The 26,057-nt window shown below is 47.0% G+C and overlaps 1 protein-coding gene across 2 annotated transcripts in view; it reads left to right on the forward strand.

Moving 5' to 3' along the window:
* Nucleotides 1–26,057, forward strand: part of PGM1 (phosphoglucomutase 1) — a 60,255-nt gene that overhangs the window by 15,151 nt on the left and 19,047 nt on the right. The window contains exons 1-6 of one of the 2 annotated variants that reach the window (XM_014855340.3): nucleotides 13,087–13,923; nucleotides 19,153–19,315; nucleotides 19,659–19,805; nucleotides 21,446–21,571; nucleotides 23,890–24,080; nucleotides 24,897–25,051. In XM_014855340.3, the coding sequence (XP_014710826.1) occupies nucleotides 13,624–13,923; nucleotides 19,153–19,315; nucleotides 19,659–19,805; nucleotides 21,446–21,571; nucleotides 23,890–24,080; nucleotides 24,897–25,051 (1,082 nt within the window). In that variant the 5' untranslated portion in view covers nucleotides 13,087–13,623. Of the gene's footprint in view, nucleotides 1–13,086; nucleotides 13,924–19,152; nucleotides 19,316–19,658; nucleotides 19,806–21,445; nucleotides 21,572–23,889; nucleotides 24,081–24,896; nucleotides 25,052–26,057 lie in introns of those variants that run through there. The other variant, XM_044749029.2, reaches the window with a different exon arrangement.

Below are 26,057 nucleotides of genomic sequence, written 5' to 3' on the forward strand. Positions count from 1 at the left end.
GATGTGCTGTTTATTCGCTGTCTAATCAGGCAGACTGCTTGAACTCTTTTTCTCTTTACCTATTTGTAAAATTAAAATGATATGTCATAGAGGTGTGTTCAGGGCGTGGTAAGATAACGCATAGGAAGCTACCCAGCAAACCGTCTCACACGCGGTCGTAAGAAGCAGGTCGCCACGCTGGGCAGTGGGGTGGTGATGGGAAATTCAGACACCTGAAACTTCTCCTTGCTGGTCGTCCCCAGCCAGCCCCCACCTTCTCAGTTTCACTCTCTTCTTCCCAGCTTTGCCACTGACCCATCAAGATGCTCCACCCCTGTCAGCCTATAAATTTCAGAAGTGTCTATTATAGAGACTAAGTGTTTCATGCCCAGGGCCCGGGGAGCAGTGGGAGACCTTCTCTGTATAACTTTAGGTTTTCAGTAACGTGTTATCAGCTTGATGCTCAGTTATCTCGTAAGAAGACAGTGGTCAGCCTCCAAAATAAACAAAATTGTCCTTGAGTAGCTTAAGTCCTAGTCACAGTGTTTGGTCTACCCGTTAGGGTGCTAGGGTAGTGGTTCTGGTAAATGGTTGGGTCCGCTTTCTCCTCCAGCTTCTCCCGAAAGATATTTGAGGGGGTGCTTTGCATCCATCCAACATTTACTGAGCGTTTTCTCATTGCTCAATGCTGTGCTGTGCATTTGGGGCAAATACGGTGCACAAGACAGTCTCCAGCTCCCGGGGGAGCTTGCCGTCCAGTGGGCGTTACAACGTGGGGTGACAGGTGCTTCCTTCGTGTCACTGGGAGCCTGGCAGGAGCACCAAGCGGTAATCAGAGGAAACTTCCAGGGGAGGTGTATTCAAGCCAAGTCCTAAGGATGATGGAGAGGAAGCCAGGAAAAAGTGGACATGTTCCACATAGAGGGAGCAGCACCGGCCAAACCAGGGGGCCCTTGTGGAAAGTGAGCCCACAGGCTCAGACCTGAAAATAGAGCTCGTCCTGACTCCTGCCTGGCAGGACGGGGGCAGGCGACGAGGCGGCCAGCGATGAGTGAGCCCCACACGGCCCCTCACCCTGAGGCTTACTCTTCTTTATACTCAGGCCGACCTAAGACCCAGTCTGAGGATTATCTACGACCCCAGTGGGAAGGAAGAATCTTGGAGACTTAGGTTAACCAATCCGCAAAGCTATTTATAAGGGGAACTGGGTCACAGTATTTGTCCAGTACCTCATGAAGGCTCCATCAGTTTGCCGGGACTGTCTGTGTTCATCCAGCAGATGACATGGCATACAACGGTCCATATGTGACCTGACGTTTTCATCCGGGCAAGTCTTTTAACTTGAGTTGGTTCCAGATCTATGTTGTAGAATGAATGACACACGTTCACTAGGTTAAATGATGCATTTTCAGACACAAACATTGACAGAAAGCTAGACGTCCAGTGTGGCGCTGCTGTTCCTGTAGCTCTCACTCTGATGTCAGTGGAGGGGCTGGGACGCGGGGTGGCCGCGACCTTCCCTTTCCCTTGTGTGTTTTGCTCTGTGTCTCTCTCACTCCCCACCTTTCTATCCCACACTGAAGTCCAGGTTCTGGAACGAGCCCCGTGAAGACCTCTCTGTCTCTCCGCCTGCAGTTATCCAGGGCTCCCCTTGGCAGTAGTACAAGCTTTTAGCCTCAGCCACAGAGACTAACCAGCTCTACTTCCTTTGCTGTTGCAATTTCTAGTTCTGTTCCTAACTGTTATTGCACAAGTCTGTGTGCTGTAGAAACCACCTAAAATGCCGGTTCTCAGGTGGAGTGTGCTCTGTGGCTGATGCCTTGTTCTTTGAGAAGTCGTCTGTGATGGTGGGAGTGATTTTATAGTTGAGGTTGGTCTCAGAAGGGGAAATAACTTGGTTGACTACTGCCTGGAAGAGCTCGCCTCCGTCCATGAGGAGCCCTGCTCACAGCGGTCATTTAACTCTCTCGCTTCAGCAGGGGAGCCGCTCTGACATGTGTTGACTCTCTGCTGTGTGCCAGCTTCATTCCAGGTCCTGAGGGTACAGAATGAGTACGGTCCTTCTCTTCCCCTCTGGTTTGTGTACTGTGCCATGGCCTCAGCTGTGTTATTTGGTGAGAAGAACCAAACACTCGGGGGCAGAGCTGTGCGGGGAGGGGTCTCACTCAGACCAGCCACCCTGCAACAGGGGGACCCCACTGTCCCTGGGGTGGGCTTGCCTTTTCATTAAGTCACTTGCGTATGGTGTTAGTTTCCTAGGACTGCTGTAACCGAGTACCACAACCTTTGAGGCTTAAAACAGCAGAACTGTGTGCTCTCACAGCTCTGGGGTTGGAAGTCCCAAATCAAGGTGTCGGCAGGGCCGCGCTCCCTCTGAAGGCCCCAGGGGAGTGTCCCTCTCGCCTCTTCCAGCTTCTGGTGGTGCCCGCAGCTGCGGGGCCAGCGTAGCTCCAGCCTCTGCTCCGTCTCCACATGGCTCTCTTCTTCATGTGTCTGTCCCTGTGAAGAACCCAGTCCCTGCGTTCAGGGCCCACTTTGGTGTGGCATGACCTCATCTTAATTTGATCACCTTTGCAAAGACCCTTTTTCCAAATAACGTCACAGTCACAGGTCTCTGGGGTTAGAATTTCAGCATACTGGTTTTTTTCCCGAGGGCGTGCACAATTCACCCCACAAGACCTCTGCTGTCCTCCCAGTGCGGTGGGGTGGACAGGCGCCAAACTCACATACTTCACCCTTGCACCGTAGCCCTTTGGGAATCACTTGGGATCTGTTTCCTCTTGATTTTCTCCGAGTGCAAATGAGCTCGAGCATCCAAAGGCGCCATGCAGCCTAATGATGGGAAGCGCGAGCTTTAGCATTGAAACTGGTGTTGAAAGCGGCCTTCCCAATTTATTAGTTGTGGGACCCTGAGCAGGTCACCTAACTTCTCTGAGCCTCAGTTTCCTCATCTGTAAAATGAGGATTGCAGGGGTGGCTGTAAGCCTGCGGGAGAACCTTCATGCAATAGCATGCACTGTGCTCAGCCCTTTACATGACCTCATTTCATCTTTCAACAATGCCTAAGAGATTGGTGATTAGACCCCTGTTTTAAGATGAGGAAACAGAGGGTAAGTGAGTTGCCCAAGATCACCAAGATACTGAAAATGATCAAGAGTTGGATTCAAACCCAGATTTCCACTGTGCTGAATTCCTCAAGGTCAACCGTTTTAATAGAGTTATCTAGAGCTGTGGGCTGGGGGGGCCAAACTTTTCATGTTGATGTCCAGCATTTATTTTCCTGAAGCCTGGTTCTCACCCAATCCTTGAGCCGAGAGAGAGCCCTGTGGCTGCCCCTCTGAGCCACTGTTCATCCCAGGAATTCCCACAAATGGTGTAGAGGGGAGAAAATGCCCACATTTCTTTAGATCACTGTTTTAAAAGCTATTGTTTATTGGGTATTTGCCACTCATGTGGCCCCTGGTTAGAGTAAGAGGCAGCATGGTGTGATGGTTAAGTGTGGGCTCTGGGCCAGATTGCTGGGTTCAAATCCATCTCCACAAGTTCCCAGCTGTTTGACCTTGGGCAGATGACATGACCTCTGTGTCCCCCAGTGTCCTCATCCCTGAGATAGGGGCTGAGATCATAGTACTGATCTTATAGGGTCATTGCGAAGATCAAGTTAACGCTTGTAAAGCCCTTGGAACATTGTCCCACACGGCGTGACCTGCTGTGGTCATCTCCTACTGAGGGACCACCTTTAATGCAGGTGCCATTGTCCCGCCTTACAAATGAGAAAACTGAGGCCAGAAAGACCACGCACAGCCAGAAGCTTATGTCTGTGCCTGCAGAGCCCTCTGCTCAGAGCAGGGCCTGTGCATCCCGTTCCTCCCCGTTTCCCCGCCCATCACAGGCGTTCGGTCCACACGCAGACCGACCCATGGTACGATTCTCCCCTGCCTGGGCTCACCTGCGTGGAGATGAGGGGCTGTGTGAGAAGGGTGTGACCAGTCCTTGTCAATGTCTCTCTCTGTTTTGGGGGTTTGTTTAACATTTGTTGAGCGGCTGCTCTCTGACCAGGTATTGTGATAAGTTACAGGCTTTCCTCCTCTACTTTCAGAACCGTTAAAGGAAGTTTTACTGTCGCCGTTTTACAGAAACTCAAGTTCACAAAGACCCCGTAGAAAAAGAAGTCCCCTCTTTGTGGCCACCTCCAGTCGCTTCCTTTACAGCTTGACATCCTGGTTCAGCCAGGCCGTGTAACTGGAAACATCCTCCGTGAGACAGAGAATAACCTCACCGTCCCTTTCCTCTTCTTAAAAGCCCAGAAATCCCGCCGCAGTGAAATTATTTAATGAGGGCCCGCCACTCTGCCGCCACACTCCAGGGGTGTGTGGATGCAACTTCCCGTTGTATCCAGGGGAACGGCCCCGGAGTTGTGCCACGCGCTCCAGCCAGTTGGCGCGCCCCCTTGTGAGGCTGTAGGAAGCTGTGCTTGATTTTCCATTTTCCACCACAAGAGGGAAACATACAACCGTGAATGATTTGAAAATAAAGCAATTCCACAGATGGACCTCTTTTTACCGGGGGATTTTAATACATGGTTCCTGGTAATAGCCAGAATATGGGGAAATATTCTGTTAGCTCCAAATGAATATTCTTAAGGGATTTAAACGAAAATTTTCTTGAGGATGCTCCAAAAAGGAAATGAGGTAAAAGATACATATAAAAATTTTATGTGAACCATACAAATTGCTGTTTTTATAGGTCAAAATGGTTGAATATTAGTGGTTTCTCATAGAACAGGAGTCCTCCTCATATGTGCGTGTGTCTGAAAGGGAGCGCTAAGCCCTGCGCATCTTCAGACCTGGGAGGTTGTTTGTAGTCGTAACCACACAAATTAGGAATGGCATTGTGGAGGCGGGAATGCCCCCATGACTTCTCTCTCTCTTCTGAGTGCTCATGGCTCCCTTGCGAGCTCCCAGAGTAGCATTTTCTACTCCATTTCACAGCAATTGGTTGATGTATCCATCTCTCCTCTTAGACCAGAAGTTTCTGGACAACTTGAGGCTGCCATCTTCCCATGGTGCACAGTGCCTGATGAAATGGATGCGCTAAGTTAATTTATGTACTGACTGCTGGTATGCGATGGGTAAACAGGTGGACGACAGACTGATGGATGCTAAAGGACGCACACGCTCTGAGGCAGCTGTTTTGTTGTTTTTTAACCTCAAAATATGCTTCAGGAGTCTTTGAACCTGGGATTCTGTAAGTCTCTAAGCCATCTGGTCCTTTTGATTCTTCTGGCCTCATACCTTCTTTATAGTTTAATGCAATTTCTCCTTTTCTTTAAAGGACATTTCCTAATTCTGTTAAAATGCATAATAGGTCAGAAATACGGCTACCTATTTCCAGATTGGTTCAGGGCAGTAATAAAAGCTGACACGTAGGCTCAGGAGGCAGTAGACCAGCCGGTGCTGAGCTCATTGAGTCATCCTGTCTTCACAAGCAAACCTCTGCAGCAGGTGCTATTTTCCCTTTTTTTCCTCTCCTTAAGAGATGCATTTGTTTTAAATTGAAGTATAATTGACATATAACATTATATTAGGTTTTGGTGTACAACATAATGATTCGATATTTGTATATCTTGCAAAATCACCACAATAAGTAGGTACTATTTTTCAATCCCCATTTTACAAATGAGAAAATGGGGGCACCGAGAGCTTAAGTACTTTGCGCAAGGTCACCCAGCTAGTCAACGGTACTCTGCCTGTCTCCCTGCTATTGACTGAGGTTGCTCAAAGGGAGGAAGGCAAGCGGTTTCTACCGAGAGGACTTATCATAAGGCTAGAGAGTCGTCTCTGGAAAGCCGAGGGTGGCGTGGACAGGAGGGACCAGGCAGCTACTCCCTGTCTCTCCTCTCTGTTTATCTCAGCACATCTGCTGCCTTTCCTCTCTCTCTGCTGACTCACTTGTCAGTGCAAGTTGGTTTGTTTTGTTTTTTGGTGATCTTAGCTACAAGCTCATTTATTCAAACTCCTGTGAATATTTCAGATTTGTAAATCAAATTCAAATATGTTTATTTCCTTTTTAAATTCCTTGTCTAACAAGCATAACTTTTGAAGTATTCACGTTGTTCTAACAATGATGCCAACAGGCGCTTGTGCAGGGCGTCCTGTACCAGCTCTAGTTTGGAACTTCCTGTACGTCACCTCATTCAACCATGACTGCAGCAGCAAGTGAGGTGGAGGGACTGCTGGTCTCCCCGTGTCCACAGATGAGGAAACGGAAGCCCAGGGAGGTTAAATGACTTGTCTGAGGTCACACAGCCAGTGGCCGGCAGAGCTGGGGTCCAACCCTGTCAGTCTGGCCTGGGAGTCCATTCCCTGAGATGCTGCAGTCAACTGCCTGCATCTGATGATTTAACCTTATCAATGTGGTACAAAGTTTTCTTGAATGTTCCCATAATGTTTTGTTTTTTTTTATTGAGTTATTGATAGGTTACAATCTTGTGAAATTTCAATTGTACATTAATGTTTGTCAGTCATGTTGTAGGTGCACCACTTCACCCTTTGTGCCCACCTCCCACCCCACCTTTCCCCTGGTATCCACTAAACTGTTCTTGGTCCATAGTTTTAAATTCCTCATATGAGTGGAGTCATACACAGATTATCTTTCTCTTGCTGGCTTATTTCACTTAACATAATTTCCTCAAGGTCCATCCATGTTATTGCAGATGGAATGATTTTGTTCTGTTTTGCAGCTGAGTAGTATTCCATTGTATATATGTACCACATCTTCTTTATCCATTCGTCTGTTGATGGGCACTTAGGTTGCTTCCACGTCTTGGCTATTGTAAGCAGTGCTGCAATAAACATTGGGGTGCACAGGACTTTTGGGATTGCTGACTTCAGGCTCTTTGGATAAATACCCAGTAGTGGGATGGCTGGGTCGTATGGTAGTTCTATTTTTAATTTTTTGAGGAATCTCCATACTGTTTTCCATAGTGGCTGCACCAGTTTGCATTCCCACCAGCAGTGTATGAGGGTTCCTTTTTCTCCGCAACCTCTCCAACATTTGTTGCTATTAGTTTTAGATATTTTTGTCATTCTAATGGGTGTAAGGTGATATCTTAGTGTAGTTTTAATTTGCATTTCCCTGATGATCAGCGATGATGAGCATCTTTTCATGTGCCTATTGGCCATCAGTATATCTTCTTTGGAGAAATGTCTGTTCATGTCTCCAGCCCATTTTTTGATTGGGTTGTTTGATGTTTTGTGATTGAGTTGTGAGAGTTCTTTATATATTAAGGATATTAAGCCTTTGTCAGATATATGACTTGCAAATATTTTTTCCCAGTTAGTGGGTTGTTTTTTTGTTTCAATCCTGTTTTCATTTGCCTTGAAGAAGCTCTTTAATCTGATGAAGTCCCATTTGTTTATTCTTTCTGTTGTTTCCCTTCTCTGAGAAGGCATGGTGTCCGAAAAGATCCTTTTAATACTGATGTCAAAGAGTGTACTGCCTACGTTTTCTTCCAGAAGCCTTATGGTTTCAGGTCTCACCTTTAGGTCTTTAATCCATTTTGAGTTTATTTTGGTGAATGGTGAAAAAGAATGGTCAATTTTCATTCTTTTACATGTGGCTTTCCAGTTTTCCCAGCACCATTTGTTGAAAAGACTTTCTTTTCTCCATTGTATGCCCTCAGCTCCTTTGTCAAAGATAAGCTGTCCATAGATGTGTGGTTTTATTTCTGGGCTTTCAATTTTGTTCCATTGATCTGTGCACCTGTTTTTGTACCAGTACCATGCTGTTTTGATTGTTCCCATAATGTTTATAATGTTGATAACATTCTCTTACCCCCTTGAACTTAAAATCCTAAGTCAAAACAAGTTACTCAATACACGTTATAAGCTAGACTCACAAGGCTAAGCTGTTAGATAAACTAATATCCCAGATTCTCTTAATGTACTTAAATACCAAATATACTTGGATTTTCGCCCAAACTTACTGCAAAAGTGCTATGTTTGACTTATTGTATTATATGTATACTATGTTTGATTTACTTCATATCTACACTTAATTCTGAATCTTTCTATGTTTAAAAATGCCCACTTCAAAACCCCTTTTCTCACCCCAAGCAATTAGGAGTCTCCTTTCCAATTGAGTTGGGGGTGACGTTGTCAGCTGGCTGAGGCGCATGTTGACCTGCGATCTGGATGTGGAGCCACCCCAGTCCAGACGCCCGTGCCAATGGCATCCGCAGTGGCTGTGTTCACAGACCATGTTCCCTAATCGCCATGTCTCATCAGTCTGCAGCCCTTGCCCTCCTGAGAAGATTCATCTGACCTATTTTCTGCTTGATTCTATTCTGAATTCTTTTCCAGCTCTTCCTGTTCATCAGGCCCACAACTCTTACAGATGTCTAAATAATCCAGAGTTGGAGCCTGCATAGCTCCCACCTATTCACATGTATCATCTGGCTGTCAGTCACTATTCTGTGACTGTTCTCATGACACAGCTGTCCCTGTGCCACAGCTCCTGCATTGACCTGTCTGCCCAGTTCAAGAACTAACTGAGTCTGACTGATGCTTTTGAGTCCTACTTCGAGATTCCTAGGACAGATAATAGGATTGGTCCAGCTGTTGTCAGGTGTCCACTCTGGTGATCATGGCCTGGCATCAGGGTCCTGTAGGAGAAACATGGCCCCAGGAGTCCACTCTTGTGGGGTGGGTTAGGGGACAGTTGTCAGAGAAGAGAAGGAATGAGTGGAACACACTACGTGGAGAAGGGGTCAGAGGAAAGAGAGGTTGTTCAGGTAGTGTCTTCATGTGGAGGGAAGAAACCCAGCAGCGCTCCAGCTGGTCCAAGGACTGGAAGCTGAAGTCCTGTGTGGGAGGCCGGCAGGGGAGGAGCTCTGGACAAGATCACACTGACCAGGATCCTCAGAGCTGAGGAAGGGATCCTTTTGCGAGCCTTGGTTAACCTTTTTCCAGTCTCTCCTCCTCCAAGCCAATTAATGTACCACCAGCAGCCAGTCAACTTTCCAAGAACACACTGGTTTATATTCCTCCAGCTAAAAAGTTTCCATAGCTTCCGGTGCCTACAAAATAAACTTTATGTGGTTCATGAGACTCAAATCTTGCCTCAACTGTTTCTCCAGCCTCCCCCCGTCACTGCAGCCTCTCCAGAGCCACAGCTCTCCACGTGCACCTCCAGGACAGCGTGAAGCCGCCCTGCTGGGATGGCTCCCCTTTGAGAGGAGTGTCTTATGAAGAAAGGTCTATCCACCTTTTTTTCTATCTCCACCCCCGTCAGACTGTGGAAAAAAAATCGTATCTTTACATGATTTTCTCGTTCACTAAGGCTTTCGTGGACATTCGGTGAGGTCATCTTCACAAATGCGTTGTGAGGCAGGTGTTGTGGCCCCACTTTAGAGACAAGGAAATCGCGGGTTGGGAGGGGTAGGGCTGACGTTTACTGACACTCTGCTTTGTGCCAGACCCGGACTGAGTGCTCTCGTGTGTCACCTGATTCAGTCCTCAGAACAACCTAGAGAGCTGTCCCCATTTTACAGGCTCAGTTCAAGGAAGTAACGTGCTCAAGATGGTACCTCCCCCACATTTTTGAGTCAAAAACCTGAGCCCCAGTTTTGTCTGGCTCCCAACACTGCAGTCTTTGCATTATCCTGCAATGCCCAGCCTGGGGCCGGCGTTTACCACGTGCTTCTGTACTGTTGGTTGGAGAAATGAATGACTCTTTCCCAGCTTGTTTCCCACCACTGGGATCAGACACCCCAGCAATCAGAGGCAGGCACCTGCAGCTGTCGAAGAGCAGGACCTCAGCTGGGGGTCTGCGGATCCCTGCTGACTTTAGCCCAGTTTTTAGCTTTCTTTCGAGTGCTTGCACTCAGAGACAGGGTTGGCAGTTCCGTCCCCTATGCCCACTGGTGTGGCATGTGCTAAAGATGAACTCTTGGTGTGAAGAGGGGAACCCCTTCAGGCCCTCGGTGCAGCCCTCGCATGAGCCCTGGGACACAGTAGTTAACCACCCGATAAATATTTATTGATGGAAAAAGATAGAATGAATAGAGGATTGGCAGGTCTACAGTTTCTGCTCTCTTCTACCAGGAAGGTGTCACTGCTGATGGCAATGGGAGCTGGAATCTTTGTAAGGCCGGGAGCAAAGGGGTCCGTCGTAACTCTGCCATTGTGAAATTGATTGGACCCAAGACCGGCATGAAAGTTCCTCCTCTGAAGGGAGTAATCCTTAAATCCCCCATATGGTTTAAATGTAATTTGTGTCATTGTGAAGGAGTACTGGCAACGCAGGCGAATTCATTAGGCCAAATTGGGTTCGCTATGCTCGACAGTAACGTTTCCGAAGATGAAGTTCAACCTTTGCTGGAGAGCTAAAACAAATGAGTTTCTTAATAGCAGCCCACTTCATCTGAGCGTCTTAGGAAGCTTAATGTTTTAATGCCTCTTCTTTTTCACCACACTTCACAGTCCATCTAACATTGCTGCTTCTGGTAATATTTTTATATGGGGTTGAGTTCTATAGCGTCCATAAAATTAGGACTCACGCCCATTTTTAGAATAGAAGCTTTTCTAGGGCAAGGATTATCTTTTGGGCTTAGTTTTGCAGACTGACAGACACCATTCCAGACATATGCATTTGCTGAAAACGTTACTCTCTGGTTTTGGGTACAGAACTCTCGTCTGGGCCTTAGATTTGGTGCGCACTTAAATTGCTGGGTTTTAATTGACATGGGCACAAGCCGTAAGAGGCGGGCATCTTCCCCAGTCCACGCCTGGCCGTGAGGCTGGTCATCCACAGGAAAGCGGAAAGGTGCGCATGCCCACACAGACACCCCTGTCAAGAGGGGCTCTGGGTCCACCTGTGACCTGACTCCACAGGTTGGACATGTGCGACCTCTTGATGCTCAAACGCTGATATCTATTTCCGTTTGGGTTAAAGAAATTTTTACATATGGACATGATCTACTGGGCAAGTATATTTAAAGATCTTGAGATTAAGAGGCAGACAAAATAATCAACCCCAGGATGGCATATCAAGTATTTGGGAAGTTGAAACTGGAAGAGCACCACCCTTGTTCGGTTTGCAATAAATTTATTTAAACTACTTTAGAATTTTTTTTTAACCTTTGAGTATCAGAATAATTACATTTGGAATACTTTCTGTACCAATCTGTTTTACGTAGTTAGAAACTGGTACTAGGCTTGTGAGCAGGCTTAATTCTGGAAAAACATAGCTTTTACAACAGTTACAATGTGAAAAAAAAACAAGTTTTGCTTCACATGACCCGTAAGCGTAAGGTGAGGTTCAGTATCTAAGGTGGCCTCGGTCTCCAAGAAGAAAAGCAGGTGTTTGGCATCCTTTGAAACAAGATCTGTTGGATTTCATCCTGCAAAGAAACTGGCTTTCATGCTTGTACGTTTTGTGTTGAATATCTGTTTTGAATTTGCATGATGATGCCTTGATCCTTTGTAATTTCTCATTTAATGGGATTGATTGCATTAGCTGTAAACTGTAAATAAAATAAATGTGCGGATAAAACCGCAACAAAAGTTGGCTCTCCTGGTTCCAGCTCTAGAAAGAACTTCCCCGAGAAAGCGGCAGCCCGCCAGCGGAGAACATGCCGGAATGTGTGGGCAGAGAAGCTTTGTTTCGGGGTGTTGGAGCACCTGTGACCAGAGGCCCCTGAATCTCCCCTGGAATTTCAAGATCTCATTAAGAAAACTACCAATTACGTGTTTGGTTGCTCTGTTATTCTCAATGAAAAAATTACTGGGCTATTTCATAAATCTGAATCTATTATTAAATATATCAAGACACAAATGCTGGCCTCATTTGCAGGCTTATCTAGAACCAGAGAAAAATTTGGCACTGAACCTAAAGAATATGAATACAAAGATGCGTTTGTAGCAAGTTGGAAAACAGTGGGCGTGTAAACTACTGTTAATAAAGCAAGTTTATTTCGTAAATTAATTTGCAAAACATTTTATTTTTAAAAACCAAGTAAGAGGCAAAAATAAGCTATTAAAAGCAATCGTCTTTTGGGCAACTGGTTTTCAACTTAACAGACGTGTCTCGTGAATCGTTTTCATGTGTGTCTCCAGGTTGTCCCTGCGCACAGCCAGCCCCTTTTGTCATTCGAGGGAGCGCAGCTGACCTGCCAGTGTCCCGCTTTCTGTTCCGAGGCCCTCAGTTTCTGCTGCTCCTGCGCAGAGCAGCCCGGAACACAGGGGCAGTGCTACCTTGGCGGGGGGATGCTGCTCCTCTCGCTTTCGGACTTTGCTTGACAAGTTGGTAGAAAAATACTTAAATTTCATTTCTCAAGGCATCGTTCACTTTTCCCTTGAACACCTTGACTCCTCTGTGCACGACAAACTCCCCAAATGTGTGGGGTAACTAGTCCTGGTTTACTTTTCAACCATCTTAACAAGTTCACCAAAACCTTGACATTGGAGCTTCTTAACTGGGAGTTTCTGCTGAACCAGATAAAGAGCCAGCATGTCTGCATTTAAGTAGATTATTCCCAACATCTCAGGGATCAAATGGGGCTGGATATTAACTTTATTCAGGTAGAAAGTTTTCAAATGTCAGGTTCTTCAAATGCGAAGGGCCTAGACGGCTTCACTGAAAATGTTTTCGTAAAAAGTCAAGTGTTTTTAAAACTCAGAAGATTAAAACACAAAATTTAACCTCATGTTCATACTATTTTTGCGAATAATAATTTGATGAAACCTCATGCACTCAGGAAAACATACTTTTCCCCGCTGTCCTGCTTCCGTTTTCGGGCGGGATCTTGTGCGTCTTCATCCCCACGTTTCTCTGAGTTTCAGGGGATGACGAGGTGCTGGTGCCCCAGCGTGTGTTTGTAGGCGTCTGTTCTTCTAGGACGGAATACTGCTTTGTTATTTCTTCAGTGGCCAATGAATAAATGTGTCCTGTTAGATGATTTTTTTTTTCTTCTAACTGGGATTGCGTGTGGGAAGTAAGAAATCCCCTGGGTATCAAAATGACAGTGATGTAAGGAAACCGGGGGTAACAGATCCCGCGCTTCCATTTTAAGATTGACCTTTAACTTGCTGGACGGTGTGGAGCAACTTTAGCTGAAGATGGCCTTCTCCGTGAGGAATGCCCAGAGAGGCTCCTGGTTTAAGGGGCGTCAGGAGTGGCGAGGGCCACTCCGGTGTCCAGGGCGTGAGCCTGCCTCTTGGGACGGCACCTGCCTGTCTGCGCCCGGGCTCGGAGAGTGGAGCCTGGCAGCCCTCTGCTGCTGGCGACTGAAGTCCGCTGCCCGCAGCACCCTTTGCAGCTCTCTCCACCCTAACGGGGAGACGAGGCAAACATAATTGAAGGGTATTCGGCTTGGTTATGTGGGCAGGTGTCCTCATCAAAACAACTTTGAAGATCCGCTTTGTGCGTGAGTGTGGGTGGGTGTGTGGCCCTTAACTTTTTCCAGAGGGGCGACAACAACCAGGAATAAGCCAGCTTCCTCGTCGGGAGTGCATGTCCAGGCAGGACCTCCGTTTTAGCCACTCAGACGACACCGTTGCAGCTCGGGGCTGGACAGACTATTCTGGGGACTCTGGATAGCTCTCTGGACATCCTCGCTGAGCCGCGTTCTGGGAAGGAAAGATGAGTGATTTTGACGAATGGATTTCTGGGAAATACAGAAAAATGGAAGAAGGTCCTCTCCCTCTGTTGACTTTTGCTACAGCTCCTTACTACGACCAGAAACCAGGAACTAGTGGATTACGGAAGAAAACCTTTTGTTTTGAGGAAAAGCCATGCTATCTGGAGAATTTCATCCAGAGTATATTCTTTTCCATAGACCTAAAAGATCGCCAGGGGTCGTCACTGGTGGTTGGTGGAGATGGGCGGTATTTTAATAAATCGGCAATAGAAACAATAGTGCAGATGGCAGCTGCCAATGGGGTTGGTATACAATAAGTGTTGTTGTGTTTCTGGCTCTCCACGTAACCTCTTAATTTTGCAGAAATAGATAAAAGTACCAGGATTTGTATGTTGTAGACACCTGAATTCTACTAATGTCCAGTTAATTTCCTTGTGACTTTGGAGACGGTGTATTGTGATCTTGCTCCTGAAATTGCGTGAGATCAGCTGCTTGTGTGTTGTGCTCTGTGCCTGTTGCTTGAAAAAGTACTTGTTGCTTTTTAGACATTTAAGGTGCACCTCTGCCTTAAGCTGTCTTGTCTATGTTCTAACTGGTCTCGAGGGGCAGCCTGTCCTATGTGAGCAGGCTCTGTCGAGTACTGGAGAGAGGAGGATTTTGTTTTCTTTCAATGGCTTCCTTGTTGAAGTTCAGTCACTTGTCAAACAGGGATACAAAAGCCAGGGCATGCTGTTGTTTGTGGATCCTGGTAGCCGTGCAGAAATGCTAGGAGGGGCTTGGAACGTGTTAGGGGTGAGCCTTCCAAGAGGACCTGTTACAGGGGACCTGCTCGTGATGACCTTGGGCACAGAGGAGCCCTGTGTGCAGTGAATTTGTGCAGCAGACTAGAGAGAATAACCCCTGTGAGTCTGTAACAGAAGGAGTCTCCTACAGCTCGGCATCGTCAACAGCTGTGTGGCTGGATTAACCAAATCAGAAGGAATCTTGCACCTGAAAGCACTGATTTTGATAATCTAACAATTTACACAATCCCACAGATTTACGGGAAGGTGGGCATCAGGACATTCCTGTTTTTGCTCTGCAAATTCCTCCGCAGGACCAAAAATATATTTTTTTAGTGTTTTAGATTACGTTTATCAATAATTTGGAGCACACGGTCCTCGAGTGCTCGTAAATTTAAAAAATATGTTGTATTTCCTTTCTGGAAGTGAACAGAAAATTTAGCATTGCAGCCAAATGTGTCAGGCGTTTATCTCGAGTCTATTTTAATAATACGCCAAGCAGGTGTGATTGCAAAAGCCAAATTAAAAAAAAAAAACACCACCAAGTTAAATTTAAAAGTGTTTGTAGATCCTGTTGTTTATAATGCAAGGTTTCCTTTCCACCCAGTTTCAGAATCTGAATGCCTCTCATGTAAAAATTGCAGATCAAGCGCTCCGATATGAAATTATTATGAAGCATACACATTTTTAAGATAAAGTGTGGCATGCTGTAAATTTCACCTTTGAGGAGAGCTGTGCAGGGAGCCATATTAAGATGCTTTCATCTTTGGAGAGAGAACGAGTGGAACATTATTTCTCCGCATAGATCCAGATTGTTGAGTGGCTCTGGGACACTGTCCCCTTTGCTGTGATATATTTGGCTTCATTTCATTTTTGTGTAGAGCTGAAGGATGTGGAAGAGGTGCTAGGAATGTGTAATTCAGGCAGACCCTATAGACTTCCTCGGATTTACGATCTGCAGGTTTGCTAAATAATACATTTAAGTGATAATAATTGACTAAATATGGTAACTGCCTATTTGTTAGCGCTGTGGCAGCCCAAGCAATATTTCCAAGTCTTTTCAAGGACATTGCTTATTAAAAATAGCGTTGCATTTAAAGCAGTCATGCTCCGCAACTGAATTACTTAAAACATTGAGTGGACCAATAAAACACTTTAATCTGATAAAACCCATCAAATCCTATATAGTTTGATTTCTTCTTTTTCTAACACATCCTAAGTTCTGGCCATTTTAACATCCCTTTGATTTTGGACAGAACTCTGAGGAGGAATGTAAAGGAAAGCTAATTTATTGCCACAGGTGTTGGTAGAGGCGATGTCCCTTCCTCCCCCGGGTGGAGACCCACTCCACCGTGAGCCGTGCTTGGAGAACTTGTTAGCCTAGTGAGCGAGATGGAGATCATTTCATTTCTTCTCTTCAGCACACTTTTACCTGATGCATTTATGAATTGTGGGCTATAATCTGCCTTTGTGAGAAGTGTCCCTTTGTTTTTATTTGCATAGAGCTGTCTGCATTTACAGGAAATTTTAATGTGCAAAATAAGACATTGGTGGGGCCCCATTTATAATACTGATACCTCATTTGGTCCCCAGAACTTAAACTTAGTGATATGTTTAGACATGAGAATAGAACCCACGCGTATGACTAGCAAGGCAAAGAAAATGAAACTTTTTTTTTGTGAAACATAAAAAAACACCAGGCCCTATTTTCAATTAAAAGGAATACTTTAAAATTTGCTCCCTGTCATGTTTGACTGTAAAGTGTTGGGGGAACAGTGAGGCATCCAGTTTGGCAGCATGACTTGAGTCACGTATGGGAAGGGAGTATGGGAGAGGAAAGGGCGGCAGAGGCTGCTGGGTGAGGGGCTCGCCGGCCAGGCTGGGAACCAGGCAAGGACTTTTCTTTTTTTCTAATTTTTATTTTTTGTGGTAAAGTATACGTAACATAAAATTTAGTGTTTTAACCATTTTTAAGCGCACAATTCAGTGGTATTAATTACATTCACAAAGTTCTGCAACCAGCACCATTATCCATTTCCAGAGCTTTTTATCACCCCATCTGAAACCCTATACTTCTCCCCTCCCCCCAGCCCCTGGCAACCTCTCTTCTACTTTCTGTCTGTGGATTTGCCTATTCTGTGTACCTCATGTAAGTGGAATCATAAAATACTTGTTCTTTTCTGTCTGGCTTGCTTTACTTAGTACAATGTTTTCAAGATCCATCCATGTTGTAGCATGTGTCAGAATTTCCTTCCTTTTTAAGGCTGAGTAATGCTCCCTTGTGTGTATGGACCACGTTTTGTCTATCCATTCGTCTGTGGCTGGACATTTGGCTTGTTCCCATCTTTGGCTATTGTCTGCCATGCTGTTATGAACATGGGCGTGTACGTTATCTGTTTGAGTCTCTGCTTTCTTTTTGTGTCTACACCTTGAGGTGGAGTTTCTGGATCATGTGGTGCAGGAAAGGTTTTGAGTTGAGGAGGGACACGGTTTGAACTATGGTTTAGAAAGATGAAGTAGGTGGGCCTGAGTAGGTAGGATCAATTCGGCCAGGGTAGAGGAGGGGGCACTGAGGCAGGGGCTGTCACAGTGCTGCAGACATCCTTCAGGGAAGGAGGGCACCGTCTCCCCGATGCCTGGCTGGGGTGACTCTTAGGAAAGGGTCTGCTCCGGAAGGGGCTGGCGTGCTGGCTGCACCTCTTCTTGGCTCAAGAGAAAGGAGCTATCATGGACTTCCCGTGCTCTGTCTCTTGACTTGCTTTCTTATTCTTTCCCCTGGTATAATGCCCTCAGTCTTGGACCATCACTGACTGCAGATCTCACCATAAGGAATGGTAGAGTTCAGGGTGCCTGGGGTGGCAAAGCTTAATATTCATTTACCACTCTCCCCTTCCACACCAAATACAGAAAGAATCTAAGTGAAAGTCGATGTTCTTGATGTGCAAATACAGTTTCCAGATGGCTCCCCAGCCACTCCGGCTGAGTAAATTGCCATCTCTAAACCCCTCCTATCAAAATTATGGAACTGCTCAACCACAGACTTTTATATTCTTAGCAGAACCACACCTGGAACCTGCTGGAAGGGTGAGATGCTACTGTTCCCACTGTACTGAATCAGGAGGTATCAATGCTTTTCCCACCTGTGGCCACTAATTTGCCATGGGACCTTGTCCTGTCATCTATCTCAGTCAGTGTCCACCATAGCACCTTCTCATCAATGCTTGTTCTTATTGCTGCTTGATGGATGAAGAATGAACGAATGGGCAGAATCATGGCGACTCTGGACCTCAGCTTCTTCATCTGCACAATGGTACTTGGAGGACCAAATGTGAGATTGAATTGAAAGTGCCCTGGGCTACAGAAAGCACACTACAGCTCAGTAATAATCATTAATATTGATTTCATACCGTCTGCAGGCTCCTCTAGTCTAGAAAGGAGCCTAGTTATAGCGGCTCCCCTGGTCCTGAGGGAGGCAGGACATAACATACATTAGCACAATGAAAGTTGTTCGGAGAGAGACGTATGAGAGCCAAGAGGTGATGAAATGAAGCAGCTGCTTCCTGGGGGGTGGTTGGCAGAGGAGGGTTGAATTATAAGGCAGTCAAGTTCTCAGTGAACTGAGGGAGGTGGGCAAAGATGACAATCCCAGAAAAACTTTCCCAAGGGAATCCAGGTATCTTATTGGCATTTTCAACATATGAAACACATCTTCCACCATAAGTCATTTCTTCAACCATATTTATCTTGGATGGGGCAAAAAGAAATAACAAATGGAAAATTTAAAATCATTCCTGTCTTTTTCTTCTCTCAGAAGGGATAATGGAGGGAGGGCACAAACTCCTCATTTTATAAATCTCTTTATGTAGCAGGCATGTCTTCTCCAAGTGTGTCAGAGGAACTTTCTTCTTTTCCAACTTGGGTTATGTGAAACAGGTATAAATTACTGTCATTTTAGCGAGGAAAGATCAGGAGCTGTGCTGATACCATCTGTGAGAGGCATGGGAAGGTAACAGAAGTCCCACCTGCAGCCTTTCGTGTAGGTGGGTCTGACTGGTACCCAGTAACTCCCAGCATTCCCTGCCTTGGGCCCAGGTGGTAACCCCGGGTCACCCTACCATGCGTGGGTGTGTTCTGCTTTGAGGGAACCAACCATATCAAAACCTAAGCTTGGCTGGAAACATGAATTTATGAGATATATTTTGTAATATTCGTCATATAAAGTTTGCCCTTTTTAACTTTTCCAAACATTTTAATTTACAAACACCTTATCTTTGGGTTAGAATTCCTTTAACTAGTTCAACTTATATCTTCTCTCCCAATGTAGATTGAAAGTATGATTGAACTGGATATAAATGTGGGTTTTCTCACAAATTTTTGGTGTATCCAAATTGTGAACCTGTCTGGACAGGCCCTGTTGGGGATACTCAGTGTTTTCTTGCCAGAGCCTTACAGACCCCCCAGATCACGGTCTGTCCTGAAATGGCAAAGTCCCACAGACTGTCCAGAGGAATGGCTTTGTCAACAATGCATGTTCTACTTCAATCGTAATATTATTCACAACAACAATATTCTACTTTAATATAATAATAATAATAAGAAGAAGAAGAACCCAAGCTGTAGACATTTGCAGCAGAACATCTTTTCTGGTCCAGCAGAGTATTGCTTTGTCCGTCCGCCCGTTCTGGTGTTTCCGTGCAGTATCGCTGCCTTTATTGGTGTGAAAGTATGTGCTCTGGCTTCCTCTCCTAGATTGGCCGCTTGGTTATTGGACAGAATGGAATCCTCTCCACCCCTGCTGTGTCCTGCATCATTAGGAAGATCAAAGCCATCGGTGGGATCATTCTGACAGCCAGCCACAACCCAGGAGGGCCCAATGGAGACTTTGGAATCAAATTCAATATTTCCAATGGAGGTGAGTTTGCTGTCATTTGGAAGACGGTGAATTTTATGTTCAGTGAGATAAACCATTAACTGAGGCCTTGGGAGGCCAGGATTCTGGTTCTGATCCTTAACAAGGAGGTGCTTTGTTTCCCTTTGATGAAAATGAAATTCTTCTCATTCTGCTGTACCCAAACGTGAGGAGCCATGCATGGAAGATCATTAACATAATATTTTCTTTTGGAAAATCCTGATACTTTGCTGCCTGATGATGGAGCGGCAGATGTGCTAGTGAAGAGGAATCGATGAGCTTGGTGTTCTTTCCGTTTCCAGGTCAGCTGCGCAAAATGACCCACTGTTTGCTGTTTGATTTCCAGGTCCTGCTCCGGAAGCCATAACTGATAAGATTTTCCAAATCAGCAAGACGATTGAAGAATATGCCATTTGCCCTGACCTGAAAGTAGACCTCGGAGTCCTGGGAAAGCAGCAGTTTGACCTGGAAAACAAGTTCAAACCCTTCACAGGCATGTGGACTTTCCTCCCCATCCCACCCATTCCTAGTTCCAGCATGAGTGATTTGCCTCTCAAGGTTTCGTTAACACGGGTCTTCAGCTTTGGGACGACTGTGCTCACCAGGCTGTGCGTGCATTAGTTAGCTGGTCTCGACGTCTAGAGATCTGGGCACTTGGGCCCTGCCAGGGGTCAGCTGTGTGACCTGGGGCCAGTCATTTCCAAATCTCTGGGCCTCGGTTTCCACACCTTTAACATGAACGTCCTTGACGAGAAGACCTGTAAGATGACATTCACAGCTAACTTGTCTGAGCTTTTATTATGGGCCAAGCTCTGAGATACGTTATCCCGTTTCCTTTTCGCAGTGACCCTGTGAGGGAAGCACTTTCTCCAGAGGGGGAGACACAGGCTGAGCGAGCCTGGGGAGCAGGCTCCAGTCACGTAGCCAGGGTGCGGCGAGCCAGGTTCCAACTCAGGTGCGAGTGGTCCCCGAGCCTGCACTTCGACTTTGTTATTCCTGCCCCGATATTCAGTGAAATCAAGTTAGACCGTTTTGGGGCTAAATTGAAACTCCCTGTTAGGCAGCGGTGGTAAACACTTTGTTGTGGACTGCTGATAACTGGTAGAGTCAGTGTTTATCGAGTGATTCATATTGGTGAACAAAGCCGAGAGGCTTGGCAGTGAGCCTGAGCTCTGACTCTGCTCTAAGGCTTCACAGAACGTGTTTCGTTTGAACCGCCCCTCGAGAGCTGACGGCCACTTCCTAACGAAGAGAAACGGCGCTTTGGTTCATCGTTAAGACGTTCTCAGGGTTTAGAAAACACCAGTAGAGAATTTCTTAAATTCTTAATGTTTTGAAAACATTCACACCCCTGAAAATCCAACAACAAAAACAACGGTACGAAGTTGTTTCTTTTATTCCTTTAGCAGTGTATGTGAGGAGCGATTCATTAAAAAATTTTTTTCTGCTTTTTACCATTAAGTCTTGATGCCAGTGGGCCTGGAGAAAGGAAAGTAGGTGTTATATTTTCTGTTATTTATGACACCAAAAGGCACCTGTCTTGGAGAAGGACAAGGAGTGGATGTGGCGGCATGGCAGGGCTTACCGCCGGGCAGACCTCCGTGAGAATGCCCTGTGCCCATCCCAGGCCGGTGGGCAGGGTGTTAACCTTTCTGAACTTGAGCCTCCTCATCTATAAAATAGGACTAAGGACACTTACCTCTCAGGAAAGCTGTTAGTATTGAGTAAGAGACCATGTAACAGCCCTGGCATATTGGAGGCGTGATAATTGTCCTTTCGAAATAACTACTGCATGTTTACAGCAATGTAATCGTCTCAGAGGGTAATATTTCTTCTTCTTCTTTTTTTTTTTTTAAAGATTTTACTTTTTCCTTTTTCTCCCCAAAGCCCCCCGGTACATAGTTGTGTATTCTACGTTGTGGGTCCTTCTAGTTGTGGCATGTGGGACGCTGCCTCAGCGTGGTTTGATGAGCAGTGCCATGTCCGCGCCCAGGATTCGAACTAACGAAACACTGGGCCGCCTGCAGCGGAGCGTGCGAACTTAACCACTCGGCCACGGGGCCAGCCCCTCAGAGGGTAATATTTCTAAATGTGTTTAGTTCCTCCATCTTTTAATGTTGCTTGTTTTCACAGTGGAAATTGTGGACTCGGTGGAAGCTTATGCTACGATGCTGAGAAACATCTTTGATTTCAATGCACTGAAAGAACTACTTTCCGGTCCAAACCGCCTGAAGATCCGTATAGATGCCATGCATGGAGGTATGGAGCCGTTTCTCCTCCATTCCCTTCTCTCAAAGATGCGAAGCTGCTCTCCACCATGTGTATCATGATGCTTTTACAAGCCTTTTCTTAAGACTCTCTCTGTTTGGCGGTTTTTAAACAGTTATTTTGCAGCCATTTCAGAGCAATATTCATGTAGACAAAAATCTAATCGTGTGCAGCAAAAATAGCGGAGACGTTCCTCGTGGGAAGTTAGTGTGAAGGTCAGTGTTTCCGCGTTAAGCATCAGGTTTTGAGTAACATGCACCAGTTTTTGTGGACACTTCCTCCCCCTCAGAAGATACCTTACATTCTTCCTCAATGCGCCATCTGTTTCCAGGGCGGTCGTCATTTGCTAGATGTGGTAAACACGCTCCTGAGCCCCACACCCTCGCTCGTCTGCCCCCACATGCGCCTTTTCTTAGATGAGGACAGAAGCAAGCTGAGGATTAAATTCAGGAACAATAGGATCTGTGTCTCCCCCTCTTCTTTTCTGGGTTGTGTGGCCAGGTTGGTAGAGACGGCAGTTGTCATTGTGAATGAGAAGCATAAGATTTTCTTCCATGTAGGAATATGGGAATTCCTGAGTGCTTATGTTTTTTATTGGTTTTGTAATAATTTAGGATTTTAGAATCTTTGAGTGGCAAGGGTTTTCGCTGGTGTTGGAATCCAGCTGCCTGCTTGTGCTTGAACCCTTCGAGGCTGCTGTTGGGGCCCCTGCTGCACTGCAAACCCTGGCTAGAAGTCCTCCCCTGGTGGGCTGACGTCTCCCGTCCCTGGGACCCGAGTTCTCCCCTTGGGTCCTAGCTTGCCTCTGGGACCCTGCAGAACGGGTCTGCTTCTTCATTCAGACAGAAGCTCTTCTGTCTTTTCAGACCATCCAGCAGACCTGTGTTGAGTGCCTTCCCCATGTATGCTGCGGGGGAGGCAGGGCCTCAGCTGACGGCTTCCTTCAAGGAGCTCTCGACGCTTGGGGAGATGAGGGGGACGAAAACTCCCCACTACCAGGCCAACGAAATGAGAGGCAGACAGGATTTCCAGTATCCACTTTGGGGTGGGGAAGAAGGCCTCGTTTGAGTAGGGGTGTCAAGAAAGGCTTCCTGGAAGAAGCGGCAGCCAGCTCAGCTTTGATAGAAGAGGGGTCTAGGGTGGCGGGAGGTCACATGCTGGTCTTTCCCAGCTGAGGCGGTGGCTGCAGCAACTGTGCAAAGGCCTAAAAACAGACATCGCTTTAGGGCACTGAGGAGGAGCCTGGGCTGCCTCGGGCCCGGGGCTTGTGATGAGCTGCTGGCAGGAGAAGCTGGCCATGAAGTGGACGTCTCGGCAGGCCTTTCGGTTCCCCTGTTGCCTCAGTTTCTCAGTGCCCTCACAGCCCTGGCTGCCTTGACCTCCTTCTGTGCTGTGTCCTTGGCCCCCTTCCCATGTGGCCCCTAATGGGAGATGCATGTTCTAGACTGTTCTGACCTCTGTGGCGTCTGCTGGTGTCAGGCTGTGCCTTCTCAGGATTTTAGAGACGAACGTTCTTGGTGGGTATAGCAAATGTCACCATAAAGTAGGTGACATTTTTCCTCTTGCTCCTTGTTCTGTTGTTCGTTTGTTTGTATTCTTTTAATCAGTTTGTCAGAGAGCTGGCTAGAGCAGAAAGAGGAGGGCTCTGAATCCCAGCTCCCGCCCCTACGAGCTGGGTAAGTTTGGGTGAAAAGCTTCATCTCAGAACCTCCGCTTTCTTGTCCCTAAATTGGAGGTGATCGTCACGATGCAACACTTAGAACATGCGTGCACTGCTGTTCTCAGTGCTTCCTGTCTATTAACGCACTTGATCCTCACAGCAACCCTGTTAGGCAGCTACCACTATATCCTCATTTTGCAGATGGGGCAGATGGAGGCACAGAGAGATTAAATCACTTTCCCGAAGTTGCACAGCCAATGATTGGCAGAGCTGGGATTTGAACGCAGACACTCCAGGCTCTTAAACACTGAACTGTGCCACCTCGTGGGCCTTTCTGTAGGATGAGTGAGAAGGTGGTTGAGCAGCAGCTGGCACAGGTGTGCAGGAGGGCCTTCCTTGTGGTCAGCCTCCTCCTTGCCCCGCTCTTTCCTTCATCGACTGGCCCCACCCCTCCCGTCCCGACCTCTCATTGTTCCCGTTGTAGACCTTTCGACTCCAGCCGGCCTTCCCTCTCCGCTAGCCCAGAACGCGGTTCGCACGTTCTCCTTGTTGTTCATGCCGTTCTCCCCAGAACGCCCCGACCCCGTCCCCCGATCCTCACACGCTTCAGTAAGTTGTTTCCTGATTCTTCATTTCGTGCTTCACGTAGTTGTGGGGCCGTACGTGAAGAAGATCCTCTGCGAAGAGCTGGGCGCCCCCGCAAACTCGGCAGTGAACTGCGTCCCCCTGGAGGACTTTGGGGGCCACCATCCCGACCCCAACCTCACCTACGCAGCTGACCTGGTGGAGACCATGAAGACAGGGGAGCACGACTTTGGGGCCGCCTTTGATGGAGATGGGGTGAGTCCAAGCGTGTGTAAGTGAACTGGGGCGGGCCAGGCCAGATCCTCCAGAGAGGGACAGTGGGCTGCGTCTGCCAGACCCTCTGGGCCTAGTGGGCAACGGTCAGGGCTCCCTCGCTGTGCCTGGGGTCAGAGCTGCCTTACTGTTAGAGGACCCTCTTGAACAGGAGAAGAGCCCTTGAAATGTATCCCACGTGTTTGATTTAGACATTTGTGTTTGCTGAGGGGGCGGGGTGCTTAGGGCCAGAGGATGACGCAATGACTGGCGGCTCCTGAGCTGGCTGCATTCTCGACACCCATCCTAAGGTAGGTTTCTGCTCTCGACCGGCAGCTGGCTCCTGATTCAGTCTCTGGGAAGGGTTTTGGACTGATAATATACCCATCCGTTCATTCACATTAGCTGCATGCTGAAGCTACAAGAAAAGAATTAACCTTTTATTCCTGTTCTACGATTAATACCAAACTCTGTAAACAGCTGACGTTTCCTCTCTCCTGGGGGGGAGCTGGTGGTTCCCGAGTTTGGAAACGTTCTGGGAGGTTAAAGTCGGCTGGAGGAAGAGCAGAGCATTCGGCCCAGAAGCGGTGTCGGCTTGCTCCTTGAGAACAGTGCTCGCTCTTTGGTGTGGGGGTGCCTTTGGCCCGGTGGCCCTCACGGATCCATTAGAACCAAAGTCCGGTGTTTAGAACCCAGTATGAGTAAATGTATCCGTTGTAAATGTCATCCTTCTGAGTTTTATAGACCCCCAGGTAAGAGAGTTCGGTTTCTTCAGCAGTTTGATTGAAAGATCTTCCTTTGACTCCCCTTCTCCCAAAGGATCGAAACATGATTCTGGGCAAGCATGGGTTCTTCGTGAACCCCTCAGACTCTGTGGCTGTCATTGCTGCCAACATCTTCAGCATTCCGTATTTCCAGCAAACCGGGGTCCGCGGCTTTGCACGCAGCATGCCCACCAGCGGGGCCCTGGACCGGTAGGTCTCTGCATGCCCTCGGGCCCCCGGGCCCCTGTCCAGGCCGGGACTCTCTTCCTCCCCTTTCAGCGAGGACATGTGCACAAGGGGTGCTCAATAGCACTTGTGTCGTGCCGGGCAGTGAAGTACTTTCTGGGTTACACGGCCCCCGCCCCGTGCTCCCTTCCATCCAGCACTTACCCCCGATCTGAGCGCCGGCTCACTGGACGGGCTGCCCTGCTCGACTGCAGACTGCTGCAGAGACAGGACTGTCCGATTCAGTGTCCCAAACTCTGCCTGACCTCCGTGTGCCCGGCACACAGTAGGACACACACACATCATCTAGGAAACGAATGATTGACTGTTAATGAGGATGAGTAGGTGGCCTTTCTGCTGTGGGGAAGACGTTCTGGGGAATCGCTTCCTTTGGCAGCGTGTGCAGAGTTTGGGCAAAAGAGCAATTTGGAGTGAGATCGGTGTTCCAGGGAACTTTTAGAGAAACGTTCCTCATCCGCCCATCCGCGGATACACACACACAGACACAGTAAATGCTCATCCAAAATCTACTTAAACAGGAAGCTCAAACAGTTAAAAAAATTGCATTCAATTCTTATGAGAAAGAGAGGACCCAGCGACGTAGACAGTTGATCTTCAATTTCTTATCTGTTTATTTATTATATATCACCTCATTTACACCCAAGACAATTTAAAAATATAAGTAATAAATAATAAATGAGGACTAGGGAGAATATTAATGAGGACATGTTAGGGGCCCAGTAAACATTTGCGGAATGATTGGATAAAGAATGAGTCAATGAAGAAAAGGTCCAGGTCTTGGGGCCAGCCTGGTGGTGTAGTGGTTAAGTCTGTGTGCTCCTCTCTGGCAGCCCAGGGTTCTCGGGTTCTGATCCTAGATGCAGACCTATGTACCACTCATCAAGCCGTGCTGTGGCTGCACCCTACATACAAAATAGAGGAAGATTGGCAACAGATGTTAGCTAAGGGCCAATCTTCCTCACCAAAAAAA

Source organism: Equus asinus, chromosome 16, assembly GCF_041296235.1.
Source record: "Equus asinus isolate D_3611 breed Donkey chromosome 16, EquAss-T2T_v2, whole genome shotgun sequence".
Lineage (NCBI taxonomy): Eukaryota > Metazoa > Chordata > Mammalia > Perissodactyla > Equidae > Equus > Equus asinus.